This window comes from Lissotriton vulgaris, chromosome 9 (assembly GCF_964263255.1).
Source record: "Lissotriton vulgaris chromosome 9, aLisVul1.2, whole genome shotgun sequence".
Taxonomy (NCBI): domain Eukaryota; kingdom Metazoa; phylum Chordata; class Amphibia; order Caudata; family Salamandridae; genus Lissotriton; species Lissotriton vulgaris.
This window is the reverse complement of record NC_141697.1, coordinates 718213814-718240999: the sequence shown is the minus strand read 5'-3', so window position 1 is coordinate 718240999 and position 27186 is coordinate 718213814. Positions and strand designations below refer to the sequence as shown.

Sequence of the window (27186 nt, the reverse complement as noted above, 5' to 3'; positions counted from 1 at the left end):
CGTCTAAACTGTAGTTCAACTGAAGAATTTCAAAGCTACTCTGAGGAAATAACACAACGACTCAAACTAAGAGGCTACAAGGAACAATCACTAATCAAAGCTCAGAAAAAATTCTCAAAACTCAACAGACAATCCTTACTCCACAATAATATCATCACTAAGAAAAAATCAATTATTCGCTTCAATACTGAATACCATAGTGGACAATACACGATTCTAAAAATCCTAAATAGACACTGGCATCTCCTAAGAGATAACCCCACTCTATCAGACTCTTTAACAGACAAACCACAATTAGGTTTTTCCAGAAGCAGGAATTTACGTGACATTCTCTGTCCTTCTTTCTTTGAAGCAAAGAACAAAATCAAGGACTTTCCCCCACAAATTACAGGCTTCTATACCTGTACAAATTGTTCTATCTGTAAACTTGGTAACTCCAAGACCAAAGAAGTCAACATAAATGGACACAGATACAAAATCCAAGACTTCATCAACTGCGAAAGCACCAATGTAATATATTTGATCACATGCCCGTGTGGCCAACATTATATTGGGAGCTCAAGGAGACCTCTTAAAATTCGTATTCAAGAACACTATCGGAATATTCATAAAACAGACACCAGACAATCTCTAGTGTAACATTTCTTGAAACACCATGAACATCACCTAACATTCTCCTTTGTAGGTATAAAAAGACTAAAGACTCCGAAACGAGGTGGCGATTTGGACCGCCTCCTACGAAGAGAAGAGAGCTCACTGATCATAAAAATGGAGACAGTTGAAAAGGGCTTAAATCAAGAATACGAATGGCACCATTGGCTGGAGTAAACTGCACCTGCGAACTAGACTCAGATATAAGGACTCCATGGCTGTGAACTGATTTCCATCATGACCAAAATGCCCTGTACAACTACTGAAAGAGACTGAAAGTACTGGACTCATTAAATTGGTCATAGTATTTCTCCACTATATGTTAGCTAAATTCTGTGAATGTCCCTGCTAAATATTTATCCTAGGGTTAACCAAAAGAGTAAGTGATAGGATTGCCCATCCCAAAAGTATGATACATACTGATGCTGGTGTTCCCATATGTAAACCTCAGTATGGGTTTTCCTTGCCCCACATAGTACCTGTTGCAGACCACTTAGTGAAATCTTGCCCATTCCCCCGAAAAAAGAAAAATAATGACGCTGAAGTAATGTTGACTACCTTTTTGCTACCTCTGTCAAAAAACGGTGCCCCACGGACACCCGTGCTGTCCATTGTAACCCCCAACCATTGAACTAACCTAATCAACACCACTCATAAATGGCGGAGGCTAAAAATACGACCCGATGCTCTTAAAAAGTCCCTTGCCGGTCTTTTTTAAAAATATGTCACACTGGTGAAATCCTCCAGACTAGTCGGCGGAATACATCAATGAATAACCTACAGAACAATATGACTAGTTAGTAGACATTATAGAGCCTCCCAATCCAGAACGTATATTCCACACGGCTCATCAGTAATTCTTTTGAACTGACCTAAATAACACCATTCCGAAATGGCGGAGGCTAAAAATACGACCCGATGCTCTTAAGTCCATTGTCGATTTTTATTAAACACGTCACAGTGCTGAAATCCTCCGGATTAACCGGCGGATTATATCAATGAATAAACTATAGAATAATACGACCAGTTAGTAGACATCATAGAGCCTCGAAGTCAAGAACGCATATTTCACACGGTTCATTTGAAATAACAGAACTTAAGTGAATATTTCCCTTATCCGTAAAACCGTCAGGCTTCCCCTTCCGGGTTATTTCCTGCCCTTCCGGTTTAAATGAGGCAGCGCGGAACCATACACTAACACACACGCGAAAGCGGAAGGAGTGAACGGCAGGCTCCTGACTTCAAAACCTAGGGATTCCCCTTACAAGTAAGTGCGCACCTTGCGTTATCGGATAGGCTTCCGTTTGGCAATATTTCTTCTGTGTCCGTGTGAGCTTATCTTTGCCCAAACACCGGACACTCTTCCTCTCCGTACTCGTGGCACACGCCGATAGTTAACAACCCTGCTGGTTGGACAATCCTCCGAGACTAAATACCGGAACCCACTGCCAGGCCATTAAGAATAGCCATCACCGACTGACTTGTTTCAACTTAATCAGTTCTACAAAATAGTGTTTGCTCTGCTTTGAAGTGTCATACTTCCAAGTGTAAAAACCAAGATGACATAAACTACCGAAATGTAATTTTCTTAAATAAATTACAATATCGCTGTACACTGCTCCTTAATTAGGTTTGTCTTAACAATATCAAGCATGCCACAATGTAGACAATGGTCTTTACAATCATTTTCGCAGAGACAAGGCATTAATAAGTCCAGCAATAGCTCATACTGTATAAAGTGAATTTTTATTTGTCAAAGTAAGAAAGAAGTGTTTGAATATAAACCTATGAACATACGGGACAGAACTTTTTTTAAAATGTGAATGTTGTATTAACAGATTGATATTTCGAAATACCGGACTTTTGTTGGAAACCAAATACTAATAATGATGAAGAATTGCAATGAGCAAATTGAAGTGTAAATAGGTATGCAGTATTAACTGTGAGCTTTCCTGCTCTCCCTTCCCCTGGCATGCCAATCTGTCCACTGGGAATTGTAATGGATTGCTCTATCTGATTTGATCTGATTCTCTGATTTTCTTCTGGCAAATAGTCAATTTAACTATACTTATCGCCTTATAAACAACCTTTAAAACACTGTAATATCATAAGACCACACAGTTTGAACGCTTCCTCCCACCTGGTATTTACCTCTTTTTTCATATTCTAAGCTTGTCACTTTGGTTTTTTCTGTCACTGATCAACCATCAGAAACTTTAAATTATGATCACAAATCTTTAAAACAGCACTTCTCTTTTTTTCTCTCTTTCTTTACACATAACTCTCTTCATGGAAGCAATGGACTAATGAATCTGGAATGTTGTTGACTCACTCTAAATCACTTTCCCTTTCTTCTTTTCACACTTCACAAACTGGTATTGGGGTCAAAGGCCAGTTTTTAGACAAAATACTTTGATCTTTTACAGCCTTGAAAAAGCCCCGGCGCGAATCGCCATAGGGGGCGAAACACGTGTCGGCTGTTCATGTTTTTATTACAATTAATAAAGAGCTTTTTTCTACACAACAATGAACTTCTGATTCAATTTATATGAGCAAGGATTCAGCCTAAAAACATAAAGAACTGTAGCTAACACTCACTATCCCCTTAAAGACTTTATTGTCCAAAACACAAGAGGTCCAGAGTTTTTTGAGTGTGTTTCTCCTACAAAAACCACGTGAAAACTGATATAGCCTTGGATTGTCCTTTGGACCACCCCTTTTTTTCTAGAAACTTTGGTAGTGGTGTGTGTGTGATGACTTGCTGCTGGTCACAGCCCACACACACTGCCAGCCACACACATGTGGAACATGAGCCCATAATTCTATCGATGCCCAGGCCGCTGGCGCAAACCGCCTCTTAGTTCCCATGTTGAATAATTACCAAATAAAGAGACGGGCGCTGGGAGCAGGAATCAAGAACAGAGTTTAATTCTCATGAGGAGAGCCAGTCATTTCGGACACGAAACACGGTGTCTTTCGGGAGGTGCTCTGACAAGTGAGCTGAGACTCTTGCTTTTATACCTTACAAAACACTTGATAGTACAATCAGGACAGTGTGACGCAAAAGAAAGACATCCCTATAATCCTCGTGTCAATCCTACCCCACATATGTTCACAATGGGGACCCTTGACCTGCTGATAAGAGGGGAGGGCCATCACGCAGCTGAGTGTTCCGTAGGATGTGTACGCCTGATCATAGCCCAGGGGGTGGGGTGGCTAGGATCAATAGTGGTTCCTTTGAAGAGGAGTGACTTCATACAATAAGGGCAGTAAATGGTATCTCCTGGCTCAGGCGATGGCCTCGGACATGTGTGGTCAGCCGGACTCGGGGGAAGGGGTCATCAAAGGAGTGGTATTCATGCCGCGTGGGCAATCGAGCGCGGAGGGAAGGCTTGTCAACAGAGGGGCATTCATGGAAGGAAAGGAGGTGTTGGTCAGGCGCGGTCGTGACCCTCAAGGACAGAGCCTTGCAGAAGAAGAAGGTTTATGACTTGCCCATGTGAGGAGAAGGGAGGGGTAGCCAGGGTGGACACAGGGACAGAGTCACACAGAGAGAGAGAGAGAGATCTGATGACCCGTACATGAGAGAGCGGGGGCAGTCAGGTGCAGCTGGGGAGGGCTACGACAGCTAAGGCGAAGGATGCCTCTTCAAGAGGGAATGGGGGGGGGGGGGGGTTTGTGCGGATCAAGCAGGAGAGTTGCCTTTCACAGCAGGGTCGCGCAGAGGGAGAGGGTTTCATGGTCTATGCATGAGCGAGGGGGTTTCAAGATACGCGCAGGAGGGAAGCCGGGGATTCCAATGGGTAAAAGGCCATGGTGCCTAGAATGGCTGTACATATGCATATGCATAGGGGTACGGGTTCTTACTGGCAGAGTGATGCGGTCAATAATCTACGGTATTCATGGTGCTCACAGGGAGGGGAGTGGGAGAAGAAGGGGAATGAATGCTGTCTATGTACATCAATTTCTTCAGCTTCCACAGTCGCCCCTTTTTACATAACAGCAGTCATTTTTGCAATTGATGGGTTTACAGGTAGACAGGCATTGTTGATGAATTAGCATTTTGTCGATACTAACATTTGGCATACAATCATAGACAGTCGAGGTGATGGGCAGAACGCAGCACATAGGAAATTGCATTTTTGTTGTGGTCCTGACAATTAAACGCACTACATAGCATAAATCTTTCTAACTTAAAAATGTGACCAATGAACAGTTTTGACCAGGTAGTTGAGAGCGGAATTCAGTTCAATACACAAGATTTCTTCGTCACAGTGTCTTTTTATCATTGAGCCATCACTGGTAGGCTCTAGTCCGTGTACTTTCGTTGGCGCTGTTGAGCACCGGCGGTGGAGCTATAGGTCCAGCTCGGTTCTATCCTTACGCGTTGCAGGGTGCGGTCAGTCCTCTGCTGTTAGACCACAGTCCTGTTCCCTAAACAATCCGTTTGGCGGCGCCTTATGCTCGGCACCTACACTTCCGTGGCAACACCCTATTCCCACTGGAATGCAGTTCTTTTCCTTTGGCAAAAAGTCACGTGGGAATGAGGGTGAGTGTGGTTCAAATAGTCGATAGGAGAGAGAGAGCGGAGTTGGGTCAGAGTTCCTGGGACACACACAAAAGGGACCAAGGGAGCAAAGAATAACAAGCAGGCAGGCCCATCAATCGGGCCCAAAGAAGGGGGACGGAGACTCCAGGCACACGTGGGTTAGCAGACGGAGGGCTTCAAGGCGGCCCGTCATTTTTCATTTCCACGTTGAAATTGCGGTCTCGTCCCGTATCCTGTTGCTCTGCAGCTCCACCTTTGGTCGAGGTCACACGTGTCCCAAGATCTGCAGTCAGGCTGTACGTCACGTCTGACCCATCTCCTTCGGTGATCGTGAATCTTTGAATAGGTACAAGACAAGGTTTTAGAGAAATGGCAAAAGAAGATATCTACGCATGTGAATTCCTCCCTCAATTCTACGCATTTGGGAGATACGCTCACTGGTCATAGTCAGAGGTCCATTACCAAGCAGTGCATGTGTCAGCATTCCTACTGAGTTCATGGCAGGTTTATTCATCGTCCTATTTATAAATCAAGTGAGGTAAATGAGATTCCCATCAACTGTGCATTACATCATATTCAACATTACAGAGCATTTCCCTTCAGGACTGGCTAACCTTTTCAAACAGGGCGGGGGTGCCATCATCGAGAGTCAGGCAAAACAGGGTTTTCTCGGGGGTCAACAGCTACTCATGGTCATCATGTTTATATTCGGGACAGCAACTGGGGTCTATCAAAAATGGGGCGGGGATGCTTCGGGCGCTTGCGCTTGGGTGCAAAAGGGGGTGGGGCAATCTGGGCATTGGGGGTCAATCTAGACGTTGGCGTTCGTCTCTGAAGAACAGACATAAGGTGCCATTGACATACAGTTCCCCTATAAATGGCCAGATTTGGGGGACTTTAGTCGTCTTACCTGTCCTTTCCTTCTCAGCCAATTCAAGTTCATTCATTTTGCAAAAAGGAGAGGCAGTAATATGGCGAGATACAATCATTTTAGTTTCGGTCAATTTCGCTGAACACCTTCGCGTTCAATATGTATCAAATCAGACTGGTGCCGGTGGGGCACAATTTTACCAAAAAGAGGGAGAGAAAATAGGGAGACTCTCATAGAGAGTGAGAGTCGTCCGCAATCTAAACGAGCCATTCGGTACACGTATGACATGTAGAGAGAGAGAGAGAGAGAGAGATAAGGGGGTGGTGAGAGAGAGAGAGAGAGAGAGAGACGTGTACGAAAATAGGTCATTTAGTGCGCTCACAACACAGAACAGCAAAGGTCAGGTAACACGCAGATACAGACAGAGGGAAGACATAAATCCGTACATTACACACACACACAAACTCAGACAAGGAAGACAGCACCTGCATTACACATGTATAAGACATTCACGACAAGACAGGAAACAATTGTTAGCCAACAAGATTTGTTTTATATCCTACGTATCTTTACTATCCTATTTATCTACGTGCTTAGCTCTTTTTACCCTTCCCTCCTTTTTCTTCTCGCTTGTCACGTCTGCGAGCGTTCCCAATTGCCAATACTCACACCTCGGTTGGTCGATCAGAAATTAACCTGGTCGCGCTATTTACCCATGGTTGGATCTTAAACCATTTTTCAGTTCCTTCCTTTGGTGGGAAGTTCTCCAGGCTGAGGCAACGGCAAGTATTGATCGGGAGAACAGTCGGACAGCGTGGCTATATCTATAAGAGTGTGAGAAAGGGGGCAGTGCATTTTGAACATCAGCAACATTTCTAACTTCCCAGACGGGTGGTGCCGTGGTAACCCTTACCCGTATATTTTTCTTTGTCCTTTCCCTACCTAGTCAAACGTCCAGTTACATTATTTAACGCGTCATTTCTAGTCAATTTTTCGTCATTCAGTACCTGTCCAGTTTCTATGTCAGTCCATCCTCCCAGTTGCTATGTTCTAAGGAGGAACAGTCATGTTTAAGTCTACGTCTTTCAAAAACTTATCGTTATGAGGACTATGCACATATTCCCTCCTTCCCTTTTCGTCGGTGGTTCGACCATCGCTCTCCCATATTTCAGCCGACGTTCTGACGTGATCTGCAGAAGGGAGGAGAAAGAAGGGGTGGGGGGGCAGCATTCAAAGTACATCAGCATGCAGTAGTCCAAAAATGTTTTTACCTACCACATACTCGACCTATCTCCACGTACTGCATTTTTTTTACCATCTCGGCGTTTAAGCCCAGAGGGACCAGTAATGTCAGATAGATAATCATTGACGATCTGCGTATCTACATGAGTTACTTGGTCGTAACCCCTTTCTGTTGGTGCAAGGGTGGCGATCAGGTGGCATTTCTGTGGTGTTGTTTTAAGGGCGTCTAAAACACTTTTCCGGCTGCCTGTGACACATAATGTAGCTGCTAAATATCTGATCCCTTTTGATCTACATCCTTCATCATACTTATTCTTCGCTCACAGTAGTAAGACATCCAAAACTCATTAATGCAACTGCTACAACCATGCTTTCCTTTTCAAAAATACTTTTAATAAAAAGTGTTGAACGAAATTGGTGGCAGTTCATTGCATAAAGTGCAGCAGTGCAATAAAATCGCATTAAACTTCCCTACAGAGCAAGCATGATGCATGTCAGTAATTCATCTTTAATAAATTCATAAATTCATTATCCAATGTTCATTCGTTACCTAAATTACACCAATTCATTTTCCAAATCATAATCAGTACCCACCCTAAGTCAGTTCATTGTCCGAGCACATACTCAATATCCTTCGTATCTACTTTCATTATCCAAGAAAACTACATACATATCTCGGGGCAAGAAGCTGCGTGGTCAGGGTGCAACAAAGTTTATTCAAAAAAAAGGTCTCATTTTGTGTCGGCGCCATTTTGGGTGGGGTCGGGCGAGATCCAGCACAGTCAGAATATCTCCAATGACTCGTGGTTGGACCAGAACCTTCCGTTGGAAGTTCAAAAAGTTTTGGATCATGTGGTTAACAGTTCTAACAATATGGACCATTAGTCAAAGAGGTGGGGAGGGCGGCAACAATTTTCCTACCGGGTCATTCTGGTGTTCCTCCGGAACTGAACAAGTCTGTGCCGTGGCTGCATTTTAGCCATTTCCAATCCGAGGCTGGCGCCGGCAGGAGCTGCACCGATGTCGTGGTTCCCAGTGAGGGGGCGGGGGCGCCCATGCGGAGGGATCGGGGTGCCCCCCGGCTCTTATAGAATCTTCAAGGTTGAGGAGAGAAGGCATGGGGCGTGTGCCCGTCCTGGGCAGAAGACCGCTTTTTGATGTTGACCCTCTTTAAGTAAGAGCATTGGGGTGTCGCTGGAAGCCTCCACCTGGAGGGAGGTGGGGGAGGCTCGTTCGCGCCGCCTCCCCCTTCCAGCGACCCCGCGCCGTTCCTCGGCTCCGTCGCTTCGACATTGGCCGTGCTGGCTATTGAAGATGGGGGGGGGTGGTCGGCGGCTGAGGCAAGACAGCCCCCCCTTTTCTCTTGACATGTGGCGGGACTACCTACAATCGTCCAGGCGTCGACATGTGGCGGGACTACCTGTAACTATGCAGGCGATGGCATGTGGCGGGACTACCTGGAACTGTCAGGCGTTGGGTGTAGTTGCGGCCATTATTGCACAAAGAAGTGCCGCCATCCTTGCCTTGGCTTCGCCCATCAACGAAAGCCGGATCGGGTGAGAGAGAGGGGTGGTCGGTGGCCGAGGCAAGACAGCCCCCTCTCTCCCCGCGGCCTGCAGGGCGGCAGAAGAGAAGAGATGGAGAGGTCCTTGTCATTCTTTGGACCGCCTGCCCAACATCATCTCCTACTGACCGTGGCCAGGCGGGCCCCTCGTGCCTCGAGGCCTCGCCTTCCGGATGGGCGTAACCGCGGACCTGTTGCATTTCGGGAGCTTCCGGAATGGGGGTAGGTACCTATTGAATTGTTTCTATTTCATGTGACCGTTATTTTGGGCGTGGCGGGCAATGAGGCAGACATGTTGGGAGCAGGAATAGGCAGTAGAGCCTCGCTACCTCGTGGCTATTTATTTTTATTTTTTTTTTCTGCCAGACTTTTTGCTATTTTATATTTCTTATTACGAACTATTTCTAATGTTTCTTATTTTTAGTGAAGTCAAAAGCTCATCAGGGGGTTACTGACTTAGCCTGATTTCTTTTTATTTTTCTTTCTCTTCCTTAGCGTGTTTCGAGCTAAAGCTTTCTGTTAGTAGGGAACGGTGATCACTTCATATTTTTATGTGTCCTTTTCACTAGGGGGGGTACTTCTGGACGGACCAGACGAGTTCCCTCCAATAAAGGGTCCGGGGTGGAACGAGATTATCGATCAAAAGGGGAACATATATTCCTTCATTAGGGTATCATCCTGGACAGACCGAGCGATGTACTTCCACTTACTAGGGTAGCCTCCTGGATGGACCAGATGGTCTACTTCCACTAAATGGCCCATGAGCGGGGAGCATATGTCCTCCATAAGGGTAGTCTCCTGGGCGGACCATGCGAGCTACCCCCCAAATAACCAAACAGTGGGGAGTGGGTAGGACTGACGAATTCACAAAGGGGCATAACCTACCCTTTAGTACTTGCAAAGACTAGATAGAATATTTGTACTCCACGTTGTTTGCAGGCAGAAAATACCTCAAATGAAACAATTCCTGGAACAACAATGTCCAGGCAACCAACCAATCAGTGGGGAGAAAAACAGGCATGACGGATTACAACGGGGACAAACGTCTGCATTACCTGCCCTTCGCTATCCAGAAAGGAAGACAGAATATTTCTACTCGTCTCAGTTTGTAGACAGGGAAGATCTCAAAGAGCAACAATCGATTATTAATCGATTTCAAACAATCCAGTGGGGAGAAAAGTAGGCATGACGGATTACAACGGGGACAAACGTCTGCATTACCTACCCTTCTCGATCTGCAAAGAGGGACGACGTTCCTATTCGCCGCTGTTTGCAGACAGAGAATGTCTCGTTCTCCAGAAGAGAACCAATATGTCAAGTAGCCTTCAAAGCTAAATGAACCAATACCAACAATATCAGTATACAAATACCGATTCCAATACAATCAATCAATCAATCAGGTGGCTAGAACCACCCTACCAATCAGGCGTAAAAACACCCTACTTAATCTTACCCGGACCGGACCATACGGACAGTTCTTCATCTCTCTCCTCCAGCGCCCGATCGTTCTCTTACTCCATGTAGCATTCCTGTGGGATTCCAGTCAGGACAATAGGTCACTCAAGAGAGGTCCGTTCAGAATTGGCGAAGTTCTTTCGATCGGCAGCCGGGCGAGGGCCCTCTCAAGGCAGGCATACCCCGATCATTTAGATGTTCACTTCTTCGTCTGGATCTCTCTTACCGAACCTTATGTCACTGATGGACCCCGCGTTGGGACGCCAATTGTGGAACATGAGCCCATAATTCTATCGATGCCCAGGCCGCTGGCGCAAACCGCCTCTTAGTTCCCATGTTGAATAATTACCAAATAAAGAGACGGGCGCTGGAAGCAGGAATCAAGAACAGAGTTTAATTCTCATGAGGAGAGCCAGTCATTTCGGACACGAAACACAGTGTCTTTCGGGAGGTGCTCTGACAAGTGAGCTGAGACTCTTGCTTTTATACCTTACAAAACACTTGATAGTACAATCAGGACAGTGTGACGCAAAAGAAAGACATCCCTATAATCCTCGTGTCAATCCTACCCCACATATGTTCACAATGGGGACCCTTGACCTGCTGATAAGAGGGGAGGGCCATCACGCAGCTGAGTGTTCCGTAGGATGTGTACGCCTGATCATAGCCCAGGGGGTGGGGTGGCTAGGATCAATAGTGGTTCCTTTGAAGAGGAGTGACTTCATACAATAAGGGCAGTAAATGGTATCTCCTGGCTCAGGCGATGGCCTCGGACATGTGTGGTCAGCCGGACTCGGGGGAAGGGGTCATCAAAGGAGTGGTATTCATGCCGCGTGGGCAATCGAGCGCGGAGGGAAGGCTTGTCAACAGAGGGGCATTCATGGAAGGAAAGGAGGTGTTGGTCAGGCGCGGTCGTGACCCTCAAGGACAGAGCCTTGCAGAAGAAGAAGGTTTATGACTTGCCCATGTGAGGAGAAGGGAGGGGTAGCCAGGGTGGACACAGGGACAGAGTCACACAGAGAGAGAGAGAGAGATCTGATGACCCGTACATGAGAGAGCGGGGGCAGTCAGGTGCAGCTGGGGAGGGCTACGACAGCTAAGGCGAAGGATGCCTCTTCAAGAGGGAATGGGGGGGGGGGGGTTGTGCGGATCAAGCAGGAGAGTTGCCTTTCACAGCAGGGTCGCGCAGAGGGAGAGGGTTTCATGGTCTATGCATGAGAGAGGGGGTTTCAAGATACGCGCAGGAGGGAAGCCGGGGATTCCAATGGGTAAAAGGCCATGATGCCTAGAATGGCTGTACATATGCATAGGGGTACGGGTTCTTACTGGCAGTGATGCGGTCAATAATCTACGGTATTCATGGTGCTCACAGGGAGGGGAGTGGGAGAAGAAGGGGAATGAATGCTGTCTATGTACATCAATTTCTACAGCTTCCACACACACACCACCAGCCAATTGCTAGTCCACGCACACTGCCAGCCAAGCACCAGTCCACGCACACTGCCAGCCAAGCACCAGTCCACGCACACTGCCAGCCAAGCGCCAGTCTACACACACTGCCAGCCAAGTGCCAGTCTACACACACTGCCATCACATAGGACCCACATTGAAGAAGAAAAGAAAATAATTGACTACATACACGACAGATCCAACTAAATACATCAAACAACCGCGAAACTGAACAAAATATATAAAACTATGCAGACCAGTCAGTTCACTTTTACTCTCACAGCTGCTTGTACGATTTAAAACATGCAGGCACACATAGCCCAGGATTAGAAGGACATTAAGGGCAGTGAATTCAACTCTTTTACACGCCTCTTCGGACACACTTTTCATCTCCTACCGGAAAAGGTTTTTTTGGGGCGAGGAATGTAATCAGGATAGTGTTGATCTAAAGAAGCACCGCACCAAAAGAACAACCATCTCGGGAAACGCACACAGCAGGCACCGAGAATACGACCCATTTACATCATCCGCAACCACAGCGGACCGTCCTTATTTAGAAAAAGGTCACCCGACGAGGCAGGAGGGGACCAGATAAGAACCAAACAACCAGTTGCAAAAGGACCATGGAGCCAAAGAATCTTGTGATCAATATTTCTAAACATCGGTTTACCAAATTCCAAATAGACACCTTACAAAAAGCTAATTAATTCGTACCGACCTCCCATTCTACCAGTCTCGACACCAAGATAGATTTGTACAAATTTATGTGGACTATCAGACTACATCATTTTTTCACAAACATAGTACAGGAACCTATACAACCAAAACCCTATACATTATTCGGATTAAGAACTAAAAGTATGTATACAGCTCCTGTGAGCCACAAAGTCTCAGATGCCGTTGAAACTGTTAGCAAAAAGGAACTACATAACATCTTCAAGCAACCCAAAGTAAAATCTGGAAACGTCACTCAAAAGGAGAGACAAGCCTTCACACAAATTGCTTCAAACACTGAAATCACAATTTGTCAAGCGGATAAGGGGGAGCAATAGTCATCTTAGACACCAGCTATTACATGGAGAAAGTCAATGAACACGTGAGACACACCAGCACATACACACCCACATCATCTGATCCAACTGCTCAATTTCCCTACCTGTATATGATCCCAAAAATTCACAAGAACGCCACTCAACCACCTTTCAGACCCATAGTAACAACGGTCAATTCAATACATGAACCTGTAGGGAAATACTTCGACACCTATAAACCCCTGGTTCAAAATATGATAACCTACATCAGACACCACCGATTTTATCATTATATTGGAATCTTTCAAAACCAGTAACGAATCGCACAATTTTGTGTACCATAGACGTAAAATCATGTATACTTCCAATCCCCACAACCCTGGCATTGCTGCGGTAGAATCCTTCCTGATCACTAGTTAGAAAGATGAAACATTGAAAGTTTTCCTAATGGAATTACTGCATTTTACCTTGTATCATTCATATTACAAATGGCAAGATAACTACTACTTACAAGCGTCAAGCACTTCAATGGGTAATTGTGCCGCTTCCACATACGCAAATTTGTTTATGTATCGATTTGAATTGGACAACATCTTAAACCAGGAATTATGGAAAAAAACCTCTTCACTACAAGAGATACATAATGATTTTTTTGTACAATGGGAAGGACCTGAACAAACATTATTGGAACCAATAGCAAACTTCAATAAAGTTGATCACAGAATCGAATTCACTGCTCATCAAGTTACATTCCTGGATACGTGCATCACCGATCACAATGGACAACTTACCACTAAAGTGTATTCAAAACCAACTGACTAACAACTTACTGCACTTTCATTCGTTTCACCAACCATCACTCAAAAAGCACCTGCCATATTCTCAATTAATTAGTTTAAAAAGGATATCATCCCACCAATGACCAGTATAAAGCAAGTGCAGTTACCTGCATCAACACATTTAAAGACTGAGGCTATCCGGAATCAATCTTGCAAGAAGCAATTATGAAAGCAGACACCAAGACACAAGAGGACTTATTACAACCCAAAAAAGCAGAAGAAATCAGCAGTAGATTGGCATTTGTTTCCAAGTACACAACAAAGTTATCGTAACGAGAAAATCATTCTAAAATATTGGCCCATGCTGAAAACAGTGGTTGATTTTAATGGGATTTTTGAATTACCACCGAGATTTGCTTATCAAAGGACTTAGAATTTAAAACAAATCCTTAAGAATCCCAGGAACAGCACAGACCGTTTCAAAGGAACATTACCTTGTTTAAATTGTGGGAGCTGTAATGCCATCATAAAATGAAATACCATCACATCCCCAGTTGGGAACTGCTATTAAACTAAAAGTTACAGCCACTTGCAACAGTGAAAACCTAATATACATGTTGGAATGTCCTTGCGGACTCATGTATGTCGGCAAAACCGAACGCAAAATAAGAATGAAAATGAATGAACACTAAAGCAACTTACACACGGGAAATCCGAATCTCCAGTGGAAGTCCACTTTAACACCTTCAAGCATAACATCAGCCAATTACGATTTTGTGTTCCAGAACAAGCTGCAACCATTCAGAGACTTGATAACACAAGGCACCTCTTACAGAGAGAAGTACATTGGATATTTTTTTTAATTCTGTAAACCCCAAGGGACTCAATACGAAACTGGAATTTATTTGTTTCCTTTGAGACATATTGAGCCTATAACGTTGTAAACTCATGTGAACATTTACCTTCACATTTTTATATTTTGTGTATTTATGGCATGTGAAGCTACAATTGATAATTGTTTAGATATGTTATCTGACGTTTGTTGAAATAATGACTGTACATCTTTAATTGCTCTTATAATTTGTAAAGGGATAGGACCCGTTTTATGTGAATTCATTCACATTAAGGCATATTTCAGCACGATTCACAGTGCTCACCATGAAGAACTATGTACTTTTCTAGGTCTATTACATTTCACTGACGTTTCTGTTGAAATGACTGTACATCTTTAATCATTTTTAATCACCACATTTTATATAAATTGAATGTATTCACATTTAGACATTGTTAGCACGTGCCACTGTTCATACCACAATAAAATACAAACTCTCCTTTGATTATAGTAGTCATACCACACGTCACCTAACCGAGTTCCGATCACCTTTCGCCTCAGTACAAAATCATGCGATGTTTCCACTTACTTTTGCGAAGTACAACCAATGAGGCCGGTTCACTAATCTTCCTGGTAAACCATACACCATTAACACTTGTTTCTTTCACGATATTGCGTTGAGTTACAGATTAACTATTGCAATTTTAAACCCGCAGTTCAGATCTATCACGTTTACGAATTTGACTCAACAGACCCTTTACATATGAACTGTCATCTCTAACCGAGATTTGAGTAAGCATCTCACTGTGGCCATTTCTTACAATTTCGATATGAATAGAACTTATGGTTTATTCACCATGCACTCTGTTATTTGTTCAGGTTCTTCACCTGTACGGACCGTTTGTTACCAAATTTTAAATGTGCATTAAAAAACTGTAAGCATAACCAACCTAATGCGTCAACATTCACAAAACTTTGTCACAAAGCATGAATGATGCTTTGAAAATCTGACGTCTTTATGACGGTTTTACAGTATTAACTATCATTGAGGTCCCTTCACAAAACGAATGCACACGGAGCCAACACTATTCACGGGATCACACATATTCACATCTTCTTTTTAAATCTGTGACCTATCGGATTGTTCATTCTTTCATTGCACTTATGCATCGCTCGACGCATGTTTAACATTTGCATGCTTCTTTCGTTTTACCTGTTTATAATGATATTCACCCAGAAGCTTTAACACATGCCGGCACACTACACGTCCCACTGTGTTTACTATCTGGCATTTTTTAATTCTGAGAGACATGTGATTGTAAATGAGCATGTCATTGTCACACAACTTCCGCATGTTAAATCATTCACCAAACTCTGTACCCATAACCTTAAGCAATGAATACGGTTATGGGTTAAGACTGACCTTACATTTCCTCTAAATTATAGATATTACACCCCTGATGAAGGGCCACAGCCCAAAATGCATTGACCAATGGGATGCATAAAAATTGTGCAATGAACCGAATTTGTATCATGAAATTGGAATGATAATAAATGAGGACACACATTTTCAAAAAAACTTCAAGAATAAAGAATTTGATTTAGATCTTATGAATATAGTCTACGTGATCACATTGTTCCCATTTGAGTGCGAGTGGGAGACGCCCCTCTATTCCTGTGGACTGCGCCATTGTGAAGTGGATCTTTCAGTCTAGCCACATCCTCCACCACTCCTGCTCCAGGAACACTTCACTGCTCAGCTACAACAGGGATGCCTAATGCAGACTGCTGAAACTGAACAAAAGTAATTTCTGAATCTGGAGAACAATCCTTGAATACAACAAAAGCATTGAAGTACAGTGGTGCAGTAGGTGCTTTTGTAGGGCGCAGAGAGAGCCATTAACATTGGTAGGTTTACACATGGATCATTCAGGCTGTTCAGAATTGAGGCCACCACAGACTTAATGAGCATTCCAAGGTAACAAACAGTGTAGTAGGCATAAAATGTTTTTTTTTTTTTTTTAGGCGGTGGTGAGTAGGAAGAGGAGAATGGCTGATTATACTGCGACAGCCATTCATAACTTAGCTTGAAATAGCAATTTGTGAGATAGTCTAAGAAAAATGCTTCAGATTTCCTTGCTACAAAGGTAGCATTCTAGGGTCTGCTACAGATCGCTTTAGCTGTATGTTGGCAAGCCTGTTGTTTTCACTGCAGTCTCCACCTGGTAACCAGCAAGATTATTTTTAAATGAGGTGTACACTCACTGGAATACAATTTTGTGAAATCACATATTGGGAAGTTTGGCATAAGATTAGTTTTGCGAAGCCATATGTTTCACTAACTTATTTTGAATTTTGCCCAGTTCCCAATAGCATCCAATAGAGAAAGATGTACTGACATTCAGCTTGCCAGGTGTTAATCAAAGATTGTGTTCCAGGAAATTGGGAGCATTCAGTTGCTTGTCCCTGAATTCACTAAGCATGGATTGCTAGAATACCACCTGCATGATTAGGGAGTCTGTTTAGGTGAAATAGTTTATATCCACTGGGATCACAACTTACATGTGTTTTACCAAGACGGTGTAAGTACTCCTCAGTAATGATGCTTATTTTTTGACTGCTGACCAAGCATTGCCTAATATCGACTTGCAAGTGGGATTCCTGGTTTGTTGCTTTTCAGATTCAAATCTTGACTTTACTTGTTACATTATTTTAGAGTGAAATACATATCTTAAACTAATAATGCCTGATGGTGTAGGATGTAGTTTGTAGAGATCTACCACAAGTGCGCTCACCAGTATATCATTGAGAACAGAGAGCTGTGTCTTTTTCAAACTTATAATGTTCTCTTGGAATCATAGGGGAAAACAGAGGTGGCCACTGGAGCACACGGAAGTGAACATTGTTGCCGTGTTCTTTTGCAATGCTCATGTACTTGATGCTCGCTGAGATCCTCTTTAATCTCGGAAACATTAATTACAGTAGCCTGTTGCTTTCATCATACCACAACTGAAGGACAGTATAATTTGAAACATTTTGTAAATGCTATAAAAATGGTGGATGAAGGTATCATTGCTACGAACAAGATCTGATGCAAGCATTAATTATTTATGGTTATGGATCTTAAAATTAGTGTTGAAAAACCTTGTCATTATTTCACCGCCCACGCAACTGTTGTGTATTCCTTACCCTTTCCTGATATAGTAACTGATCTGACCGTTTTTCCTGACTTCTCATTCTATTTTTTTAGGTGCTGTCGCTGTGGCTGAATTTATTGCAGAGTCCCCAAGACTGCTACGGCTTGACCTCCGAGAGAATGAGATCAAGACTGGAGGCATGATGGCTTTATCTCTCGCACTGAAAGTGAACCACTCTCTTCTGAGACTTGACTTGGATCGAGAGCCCAAGAAGGAATCTGTAAGTTTATCGTCTTGCACAGATTGTATCAAAGCAAGAGAAAGAGACACGTTAGTGAGAGATTCCTTACCTTAGAATATCCCCAGGCATCAGACTGGATCCGGAAACTTTTGCGTAGCAGTACCCTTGCGCGTCGGTAGGCGTCGTCTGCGGCTCCGCGTCCGTCGTCGCGCCGTGATGTCGTCGGAGTACTTGGACGCCGCCTCCGCGTGCTGACGTCAGTTCTTTTTTTTTTCCACGCCTGCAAGCGCAGATCTGGAAAAAGCAGTAACCCTAGTCAATTTTTCACTAACTTTTTGGTATCATTTTTGATAGTTTCTTGAAGTCTTGCGACTCCGATCGGTGCCGTAGGGATGCCTCGTTTCAAGCACTGCGAGGATTGCGACCGCACGATGTCGGTCACGGATCCTCACCACCTGTGCCTAACTTGTCTAGGCGTCGACCACGACGACAAGGCCTGCTCCGACTGCCGGGCCCTCTCTTCGAAAGCCAGGCGGGAGCGATCCCGCAGGCGACTAAAACTCCGGCAGTCGACCCCGCGCCGCGTGAGGTCCCGGTCCCACGGGAGGTGGAGGCACAGGTCGCGGGGACGGAGCCACCACAGCTCCGGGAGTCTGCACCACTCCTCCGGGTCAAAGTCGTCGTCGGGTAAGAAGCATAATAAGTCGAAGAAGCGTCATCGCTCTTCTGACTCGCCCCGACGCTCGCGCGATGCGGCCTGGGGTTTGGGTGACACCGCCCATGCGGTTCCTTCGGAGTCGCGGGAGTCGCGTCCCGCCCCACACCCTCCGGTCACTGGGCGAGACGCGACGCGGGAGGAGATTGAGCGCTTCCTCATGGCCATGAGGTCCCTTTATCCTCCGACGGGCTCCGCGGCGCCTTCAGGCCCAGCGGACCCGTCTGGGGCCCCTAGCGGGTCAGGGGCTTTGGCTCCGACAACGTCGGGTGCTTAGGCCCAGACGCCGCCGGTGCCTTAGGGCCTGGCGCCGCAGGGCCCCACAGTCCCGACACAGCCGGCGCCTTCGGGCCGGCGCCGCAGGGTCAAGCATCCCGACGCCGCCGGCGCCTTCGGGCCCGGTGCAGCGGGACCCCACTGGACCTTCTTCGGGATCTGGATCGTCACCAGTGGACCTTACGACCCCCCGGCGTCGGTCGGTCAGGTGTCTCCTCCTGCGCCGTCCTCGGGCGGCACGGCCCCCGATACCTCCTTTGCTCCGGTTCCGATGTCGGAACGGCGCCGCTTTAGACGCCGTTTGGAGACTCTCACTTCTACAAACCGGCCTCATTGATTGACAACCCTGAGTATCAGGAGATGGGTGATGAGGAGGATTGGGAGGGGTCTGAGGACCCTCTGACCAAAGAGTGTCAGTCTCATGAGGACTAGGCAGGAGACCTTGGGGAGGCCAGTGGCCTGGACACCTCTCCAGACACTGGTTTTGTCTCCCATCCTACTGTGGCTTCGGAGGAGGGGGCAACCTATAGTGTGGTGTTGATGAGGGCTGCCAAGGCCTTGGGGCTTGAGCTCCCCGTCGCGGCTGTGAGGACTAACCTCCTCACTGAGGTCCTTAAACCGCAGTCAAGCTCGGCCGAGCCTCTGCTGCCCTTTAAGGAGGCCTTGACCGACGTTCTTTTGGGCACTTGGTCCAGGTCCGCTACGGGTTCGCCCGTAGATAGGAACGTGGCTAGACGCCACCGCCCGGCCCCGGCTGACCCATGTTTCCTGTCCACCCACCCAACCCCGAGAGTCTGGTCATCCAGGCCTCCATTTCCCAGAACGCATTCCCGTATGCTCCGCCGGACAGGGAATCCAAGAGGTACGAGCAGTACAGGAAAAAGATCTTCTCCTCCCTTAGTCTGGGACTGCGGTCTTCCAACACCGCATGCCTCTTGGGCCGCTACACTCACTCTCTGTGGGAGACTGTTGCGGAAGTGCTGCCAGAGTGTACGTTGGAGGTACGGGCCAAACTCGGCCAAGCCCTTGTGGAAGGTCGGGATGCAGCCAAATATTCCATCCGGTGTGGGCTGGATACCACCGACTCACTAGGTAGAGCGATGGCAACGACGGTGGCGGTTAGACGCCAAGCCTGGTTGAGGTCCGCCAACTTTTCGGCAGATGTCCAAAACACTCTGATGGACATGCCGTTTGATGGCAGTCGCCTTTTTGGCGACAAGGCAGACCACGCGCTTGAGCGCTTTAAGGACTCCAGGGCTACGGTCAAGTCCTTAAGCCTTTTGGCCCAGCGCCAGCATACTGGTGCCTTTCGCTCCTTTCGTGGCCAAGGAAGGGGCGCCCCCACTCGTGCTGTCAGCCACACGCCGCAGACTAACATCCAGCGCGGTGGCGGCCGTGGAAATCGCAGTGGAGGTGGTCAGGGACAACGGCGAGACCAGTCCACACCTTCCCCCGCAGCATCCGCCTCTAAACCCTCGCAGTCCGTGCTTCTCGGCCCATGTGACGCCAGTGGGGGGCAGGGTTCGCCATCACCAGTCTCACTGGCGCACTGTCACTTCAGACAGGTGGGTGCTGCAGATCGTCCGGAGGGGCTACTCCCTCCCCTTCGAGACGACCCCTCAAGCCATGCCACCGCAACACCACCGCGTATCGGGGATCACTTGCGGCTTCTGCAGGAGGAAGTTTCGGCCCTCTTGGCCAAGGAGGACATCGAGCGCGTTCCAGGGCCAGAAGTAGGACGTGGTTGCTACTCCCACTACTTTCTGGTACCCAAGAAGGGCAAAGCGGGCCTACGCCCTATCTTGGACCTACGGAACGTCAACAGATTCCTCCGGAAAGAGAAGTTCAAGATGCTGACTCTGGCTCAGGTCTTAGCTGCCCTGGACCCAGGAGACTGGATGGTAGTGTTGGACTTGCAGGACGCTTATTTCCACATCCCCGTCCTGCCGGCCCACCGGCGTTATCTGCGGTTCACGGTAGGCCACAAGCACTTTCAGTTTACAATGCTCCCCTTCGGCCGTACCAGCGCCCCACGGGTGTTCACGAAGGTGATGGCGGTGGTCGCAGCTCATCTGCGCAGGTTTGGGGTCTCAGCCTTCCCCTACCTCGACGACTGGTTGTTGAAGGTGGGCTCGCCCCAGACAGTTGTCCACCACCTCCAGACAACGGCAGACCTCTTGCACCAGCTGGGGTTCTCCATCAATGTGCCGAAGTCACACCTATGTCCTTCTCATAAGCTCCTTTTCATCGGAGCAGTTCTTGAGTTTCGGTCAGGTTGACGCTGCGGCTTCCCGCATCCTTTCGGTGCATCACGCCCGATGACCTATGCGGGCTCTGCAGTGGGACCTGAAGTTTCAGTGGGCCCAGCATCAGGGCAACCTGTCCGACCATGTCCTGATCTCGGAGAGCACTGCGAGACAGCTGCAGTGGTGGCTCACGGACCGCGATTGGGTCAGCGGCAGATCCCTCTCCCTTCCCCAACCGGAGCGCGTAGTTGTGACGGACGCGTCCCTCCAGGGCTGGGGAGGCCACATGGGAGAGGCGGAGATCAGAGGCCTCTGGTCTCCGGCGGAGTCCCGGCTCTATATCAACCTTTTGGAGCTGCGGGCGATTCGTCTAGCACTGAAGACATTCCTCCCCTCTGTCCGGGGGAGTGTAGTGCAGGTGTTCACGGACAACACCACCGCCATGTGGTACTGCAACAAACAGGGCGGGGTGGGGTCGTGGACCCTCTGCCAGGAGGCTCTGCGCCTCTGGCATTGGCTGGAACATCAGGGCGTCACCCTGGTGGTTCAACACCTGGCAGGTTTCCTGAACGCCAGGGCAGACTAACTCCGCCGCCGGTGCATGATGGATCACGAACGGCGTCTGAACTCTGACGTGGCACGAGGCCTCTTTCAGCAGTGGGGAGAGCCTTGGTTAGATCTATTAGCCACCGAAGAGAGCGCGCAATATCATCAGTACTGCGCGTTGGAATTTCCAAGGCAGCACTCGCTTGGAGACTCTTTTCGTCGTGAGTGGAGCTGCGGTCTGTTGTACTCCTTTCCGCCTATACCACTTCTGCCCAGAGTGCTGAAGATCAGGCGCGACCGGGCCCAAGTCATCCTTGTGGCTGCGTACTGGGCACAAAGATACTGGTATACCGAGCTACTCAGCATGTCAGTCGATCCTCCGATTCGTCTGCCTCTTCAAGAGTACCTTCTGTCGCAGCAGCAGGGGACGGTCCTCCACCCGAACCTGTCCAGCCTCCACCTCCATGCAAGGAGATTGAGCGGCAGCAGTTGAAGCCATTTGACTTGCCTCCTGAAGTCTGTGATGTGATTCTGGCAGCTAGGCGTCCCTCCACAAGATCGGTATACGCCTGCAGGTGGAACAAATTTGTGGCATGGTGCACAGCAAAGGCTGTGGATCCTCTGCCCCCCTTTCAGAGGTTCTCCTCTTTCTCTTGCCCAGCAGGTCTCTGTTCTGGGCACTATTAAGGGCTGCCTCTGCCATTTCTGCCTTCTTGAGGCTTCCCTATCAGCCTTCTCTTTTCAAGACCCCTGTTGTAAATGGATTCTTGAAAGGCATCACGCACATGTTTCCTCCTGTTCCTTTCGTGATGCCTCAGTGGGACTTGAACATCAATCAATCAATCAATCAATCAATCAAAATGAGCTTTATTCGATTTTGAAATTTTAAAATCATAAAAGCATACATATTATCCGATAGTACATTTTCATTCTATACATAAAAAAATATACAGATATAAGATATACCAGACTTGAACCTTGTTCTGACCTATTTGATGTGTGCTCCTTTCGAGCCACTTCAAAATTGCCCTCTACGTCTTCTGACTCTTAGGACTGCATTCCTTGTTGCCATCACCTCTGCCAGTAGAGTGAGTGAGCTCCAGGCTTTATCTTCTAAGCCGCCTTTCCTTTCTGTCCATCCGGAAAAAGTTGTCTTGAAAACTCGTCCCTCTTTCCTGCCAAAAGCGGTTGCAGCCTTTCATATCGGGCAGTCCATCAACTTGCCCACCTTCTTTCTGCCTCCGCATCCCTCAAAGGAGGAAGAGAAGCTCCACCGTCTGGACCCAAAACGTGCGCTCTCTTTTTATCTTGACCACACACGCCAGTTCCGGGTCGACGACCAGCTCTTTGTTGCTTATGTGGGCGTGAAGAAGACAGACGGTGCACAAACAGACCATCTCTCGGTGGGTCATGTTGTGCATCAAGGTCTGTTACTCCTTGGCGAAAAAGGAGCCTCCTGTTAGGCTGGGGGCCCATTCCACTCTGGGCACTGCGGCTACTACTGCCCTGGGTCGGGGAGTCCCATTGCAGGACATCTGTCAGGCAGCTACGTGGGCTTCGCTGCACACGTTTGCTAGACACTACTGCCTGGACTGCCAAGTCCGGAGAGATGGCTTTTTCGGCCGTTCCGTTCTCCAGGACTTTCTGGTGTGATCTTGGTTCGCAGACCCACCACCGGGGTTGGTATTGCCGGGGTATCTATTCAAGGTAAAGAATCGAACACTAACCTGTTTTTCAGATGCACAAGTTACTTACTTTCGGTAACGATATATCTGTAAGAAACGGTAGTTAGTGTTAGATTCCTTACCGCCCCACCCATCTTCCCCGTTCTGCGAACCGATATCTAGGTTTAAGGACATCCCTTTCAGGGCCCTAGTTTCATGGCACCAGTGTCGGTCTCTGGCATGGCTCTGCGATCCTGGCGCGGAAAGCTATGTACAAGAACTGACGTCAGCGCGCGAGGGCTGCGTCTAAGTACTCCGACGTCATCCCTGCGATCACGACGCCGACGACGGACGCTGAGCCGCAGACTACGCCTACCGACGCGCAGGGGTACTGCTACGCAAAACTTTCTGGATCCAGTCTGACGCCAGGGGATATTCTAAGGTAAGGAATCTAACACTAACTACTGTTTCTTACAGATATATATCGTTACCGAAGGTAAGTAACTTGTGCTTTTGTACAAGTGAAATCAGAGCTTAACATTAATGTCCATGTAACATTGTTTTTTTCTGTCAATTTCTAATGTTTTTTTAAAATTCGATTTCCTAACTGTAACATCCCTGTAACCTTTGTTTTTGTTCAGTGAATTTCTATGTTTTTTTTAACTAGTAGTTGCATTTGTAGAATGGTGGAGAAAGGCGGCTGAGCCTTTGACCTATACTCATGAATCACACTTCGTCACACTTACTACAGGTAACAGGGAGCTTCTTGGCCACTAAGAACCCTCTGCTTCCATGAGGACTTCATCCTCCAACCTGTAGAGCGCTAGGAGGCGCATTTGCTGAGTGGTGGAGAAAGGGGACATGGCCTCAGAAGAATTCCTAGCAATCCTGCTCTGAGATATTTACTGGAGGTAACAGGAGGGCTTGTTGCCCCCACAGACCCTCAGCAGCTAAGTAGACTTCCCCCCAACCAGTAGTGCACCAGGAGCCGTGTCTGCAGACTGGTGAAGAAAGACGGCGTGGCCTCCGACCTCTCAGCAATCCCAGTGTATGGGAGTTACTGGAGGTAATAGTTGGAGTCGTTGGCCCCCAAGGACGCTCAGCAACCAAGGGGATTAAATCCCCCAACCACCAGTGCACCAGGAGGTGCTTTTGTGGAATAGTGGAGAAAGGGGGCGGGCCTCCAAAGACCTCTCAGCAATCCCTCTGTGTGGGACTTAATGGAGGTAACAGGAGAGGTAGTTGGCTCTCAAGGACCCCTTGGAGCCAAGGGGTCTTCATTATCCAACCAGCAGGAGGCTTGTTTGCAGAGTGGTGGAGAAAGTGGGTGTGGCCTCCGAACTCCTCAGCAGTCCCCCTGTTTGGGACTTACTGGAGGTAACAGGAAGACTAGTTAGCCCCCAAGGACCCTCTGGAGCCAATGGGACTTCATCCTCTCCCCTGGCCGAATCCGGCTCTAGGGACCCCATCCCCTGGGGCCTGGCCACCCACTCTAATGGGACCTTGGGAGAGCCTCAAGGTCCCCGTGGTCCCTGCTGCTCCCCGGTGTCCACTCAGTGTCACATGAATTATTCTGATTTCTTTAAACATTTGTCAATAAATAAATCTCAGCTGTCAGGATATATGAAACACAAAGCAAATAGAAACACACATGACTCAAGTTGCTGTCTACTGTTTTGTTTATATAAATTAAATGATTCATATATATTTTTTACATTTGTAAACCAGGCTCAGTACAAGGTGAAATTTGCTGATGGGTGATCAAGTGACATTGGTGCTCAGTGCAAATGTCAGTGGTGTGCAATTTTATACAGAGTGTTTAAAAATATGTACGGGGGGAGAGGTATAGGCCAGATAATTAGGGAAACGAAATGACTCTGCTGGATATTAATCTTTGGTACGCAGAGCCTTGTTCAATCTGGACCTGGCGAGGTCGTTGATGTTTCGACCCAAACCAGTCAGTGACGGATTGCTGCGATTACACAGGACGGATGCCTGTTTTCGCTCTGCAGCACTGACTCTTCCTGTGTTGTTAGATCTGACACTTTCAGATAGAAATCGCCTGGGCCCACTGTGATTCTACCTCCAGGCGCCACAAGATGAATGCTTAACCAGGATTCACTCTGGTTCCCTGAGTCCTGCGGGAGCCGGCGTTGCTTTTAGACTGAGGAAGCTGCTGAACATGCAGCTCACTCTGTCCAAAAGTAATCCTGCTCTGCTTTCAGCAAGCGAGAGCATTTTTAATGCGCTCACTTGCTGAAGGCAGAGCAGCGTTTGCTACGGCTTGGCGCAAGCGGTAATGCTCTCGCCACTGCCTTCTGTCATCGTCTGCACCAGGACGCTGCTTCCAATGCCCTACCCCGCCCTTGGAACTAAATACAGTTAGTTAAGCCTTCTGACTCGGAACAAGGTTGAAAAAAGACCTCTTTGGAGCAGAAACCTTCGGCTCCAAAAGACTAAAAGGACAAGTTCTGTTCGGCACCGAAACCTTCTAAACACCGGACATTATGAAGGAGAAACTGGACCCTAAGCAAAAGAAAATTTGTTAATCCAGACATTGGACATATATTGGCTAAAAGTGTGACACCTTCCAAAAGAAAGATTATCTCGGGGGACAATAGCAACAACATTTCTCTAAAAAAGGAGGACATGGCTGCAAGTCCCATCTACCCTAATCCTCAATCCCCCTCCACTATCTTCATCATTACTACAAGTTCGAGGCATGTGGGCTGCTGAATTCATATCTGTGCATAGATCGCTGCCTAGTGTTGGGTCCAGATGATTACACATTGTTGTCCTGGAAGAGTCTTCGAAGTATCACGAGATAGGTGGCTCCTCCCCTGGACTACAGTGAGCATGGGCATCGACTCCATCCTCAGATTGTTTTTTTCCGCCATTGGGTTCGGATGTCTTTAATTCCCTCTTGTCGGAATCGATAGAAAAACTTTCTTGAGACCAAAAGGTCTTTAGTCTATACGTCGGTATTGTCTTGCGTTCGGCTTTACTTCTTCTACATCGGCTCTGAGCCGGATTCGGTACTTCCACGTGCTCTCGGCGCGGAAGGCCTAGTCGACGCTCCTGACTTATCGACCATCCATCATGGACCGAAGTCCATTCAAGAGATGTCCGGTCTGTAACTCGAAGTACCCCCACATCGACGTCCACCCCGTGTGCAACAGGTGTCTGTCGCCGGACCACGATGAGGCCAAGTGTATGGCTTGTTCACGCTTCAGGTCCAAGAAGACACTTAAGCTTCGACGAGCTGCGCGCCTGGAGGCCCAGCAATCTGCTCCGGCGCCTGCGGACATTTTCAATGCTGGGGATGTCGAGGACGAATATATCCAGGACGTTTCGGAATCAAACCCCGCGTCAGACGTCGAAGAAGACTACGATGCTGATGCTGGGGTGTTCAAAAGCAAAGAAGTCGTCGAGGAGGTAGGAGACGACGACGGTGCCCTCGGGGCCATGGAGGATAGCTCGGACGAGGAGCTTCCTCAAACTGACTCTGGGGCCGGGCCTATTTATAAGGCCCAGGTCGAGGGATCGCCTTCGGGCCTTACCCAAGACCTCGATATGGGTTCCACGGCCCCGCCTTCGGGCCCGGCCACGGACATTGTTACCGAGCCACTCCCTGGCAAAACGAAACCGAAAGTGAAACCTACGGTCTCGACGCCAGATACTGCGCAGGTGCAAGTATCGAAACCAAAAGTGCGCATCGCTCTGGTCGGATCAAACTTCGGAGGCTTCGGCGCCGAAGATGGCTGTCGAGCCAAAAAGCCAAGTCAAGGGCGTCGAGACGAAGTCTGCAGCGCCGAAGGCTAAAGTTAAAGTGGTCGATACTGGCGCATCGGCGCCGAGGACGGTCGACGCCGGCAAGGGCCTTGTCGACCCGAAAAAGGCTGTCGACGAACCGAAGAAAACTCTCGGTGACCCGAAGA

General features: G+C 47.5%; 1 protein-coding gene across 1 annotated transcript in view; it reads left to right on the top strand.

The window, feature by feature from the left end:
• The window catches only part of PPP1R37 (protein phosphatase 1 regulatory subunit 37), a 682383-nt gene that overhangs the window by 455028 nt on the left and 200169 nt on the right, over window positions 1-27186 (top strand). Inside the window, exon 10 of the mRNA XM_086938453.1 lies at window positions 17674-17840. Within this exon, the coding sequence (XP_086794579.1) occupies window positions 17674-17840 (167 nt within the window). The remainder of the gene's footprint in view (window positions 1-17673; window positions 17841-27186) is intronic.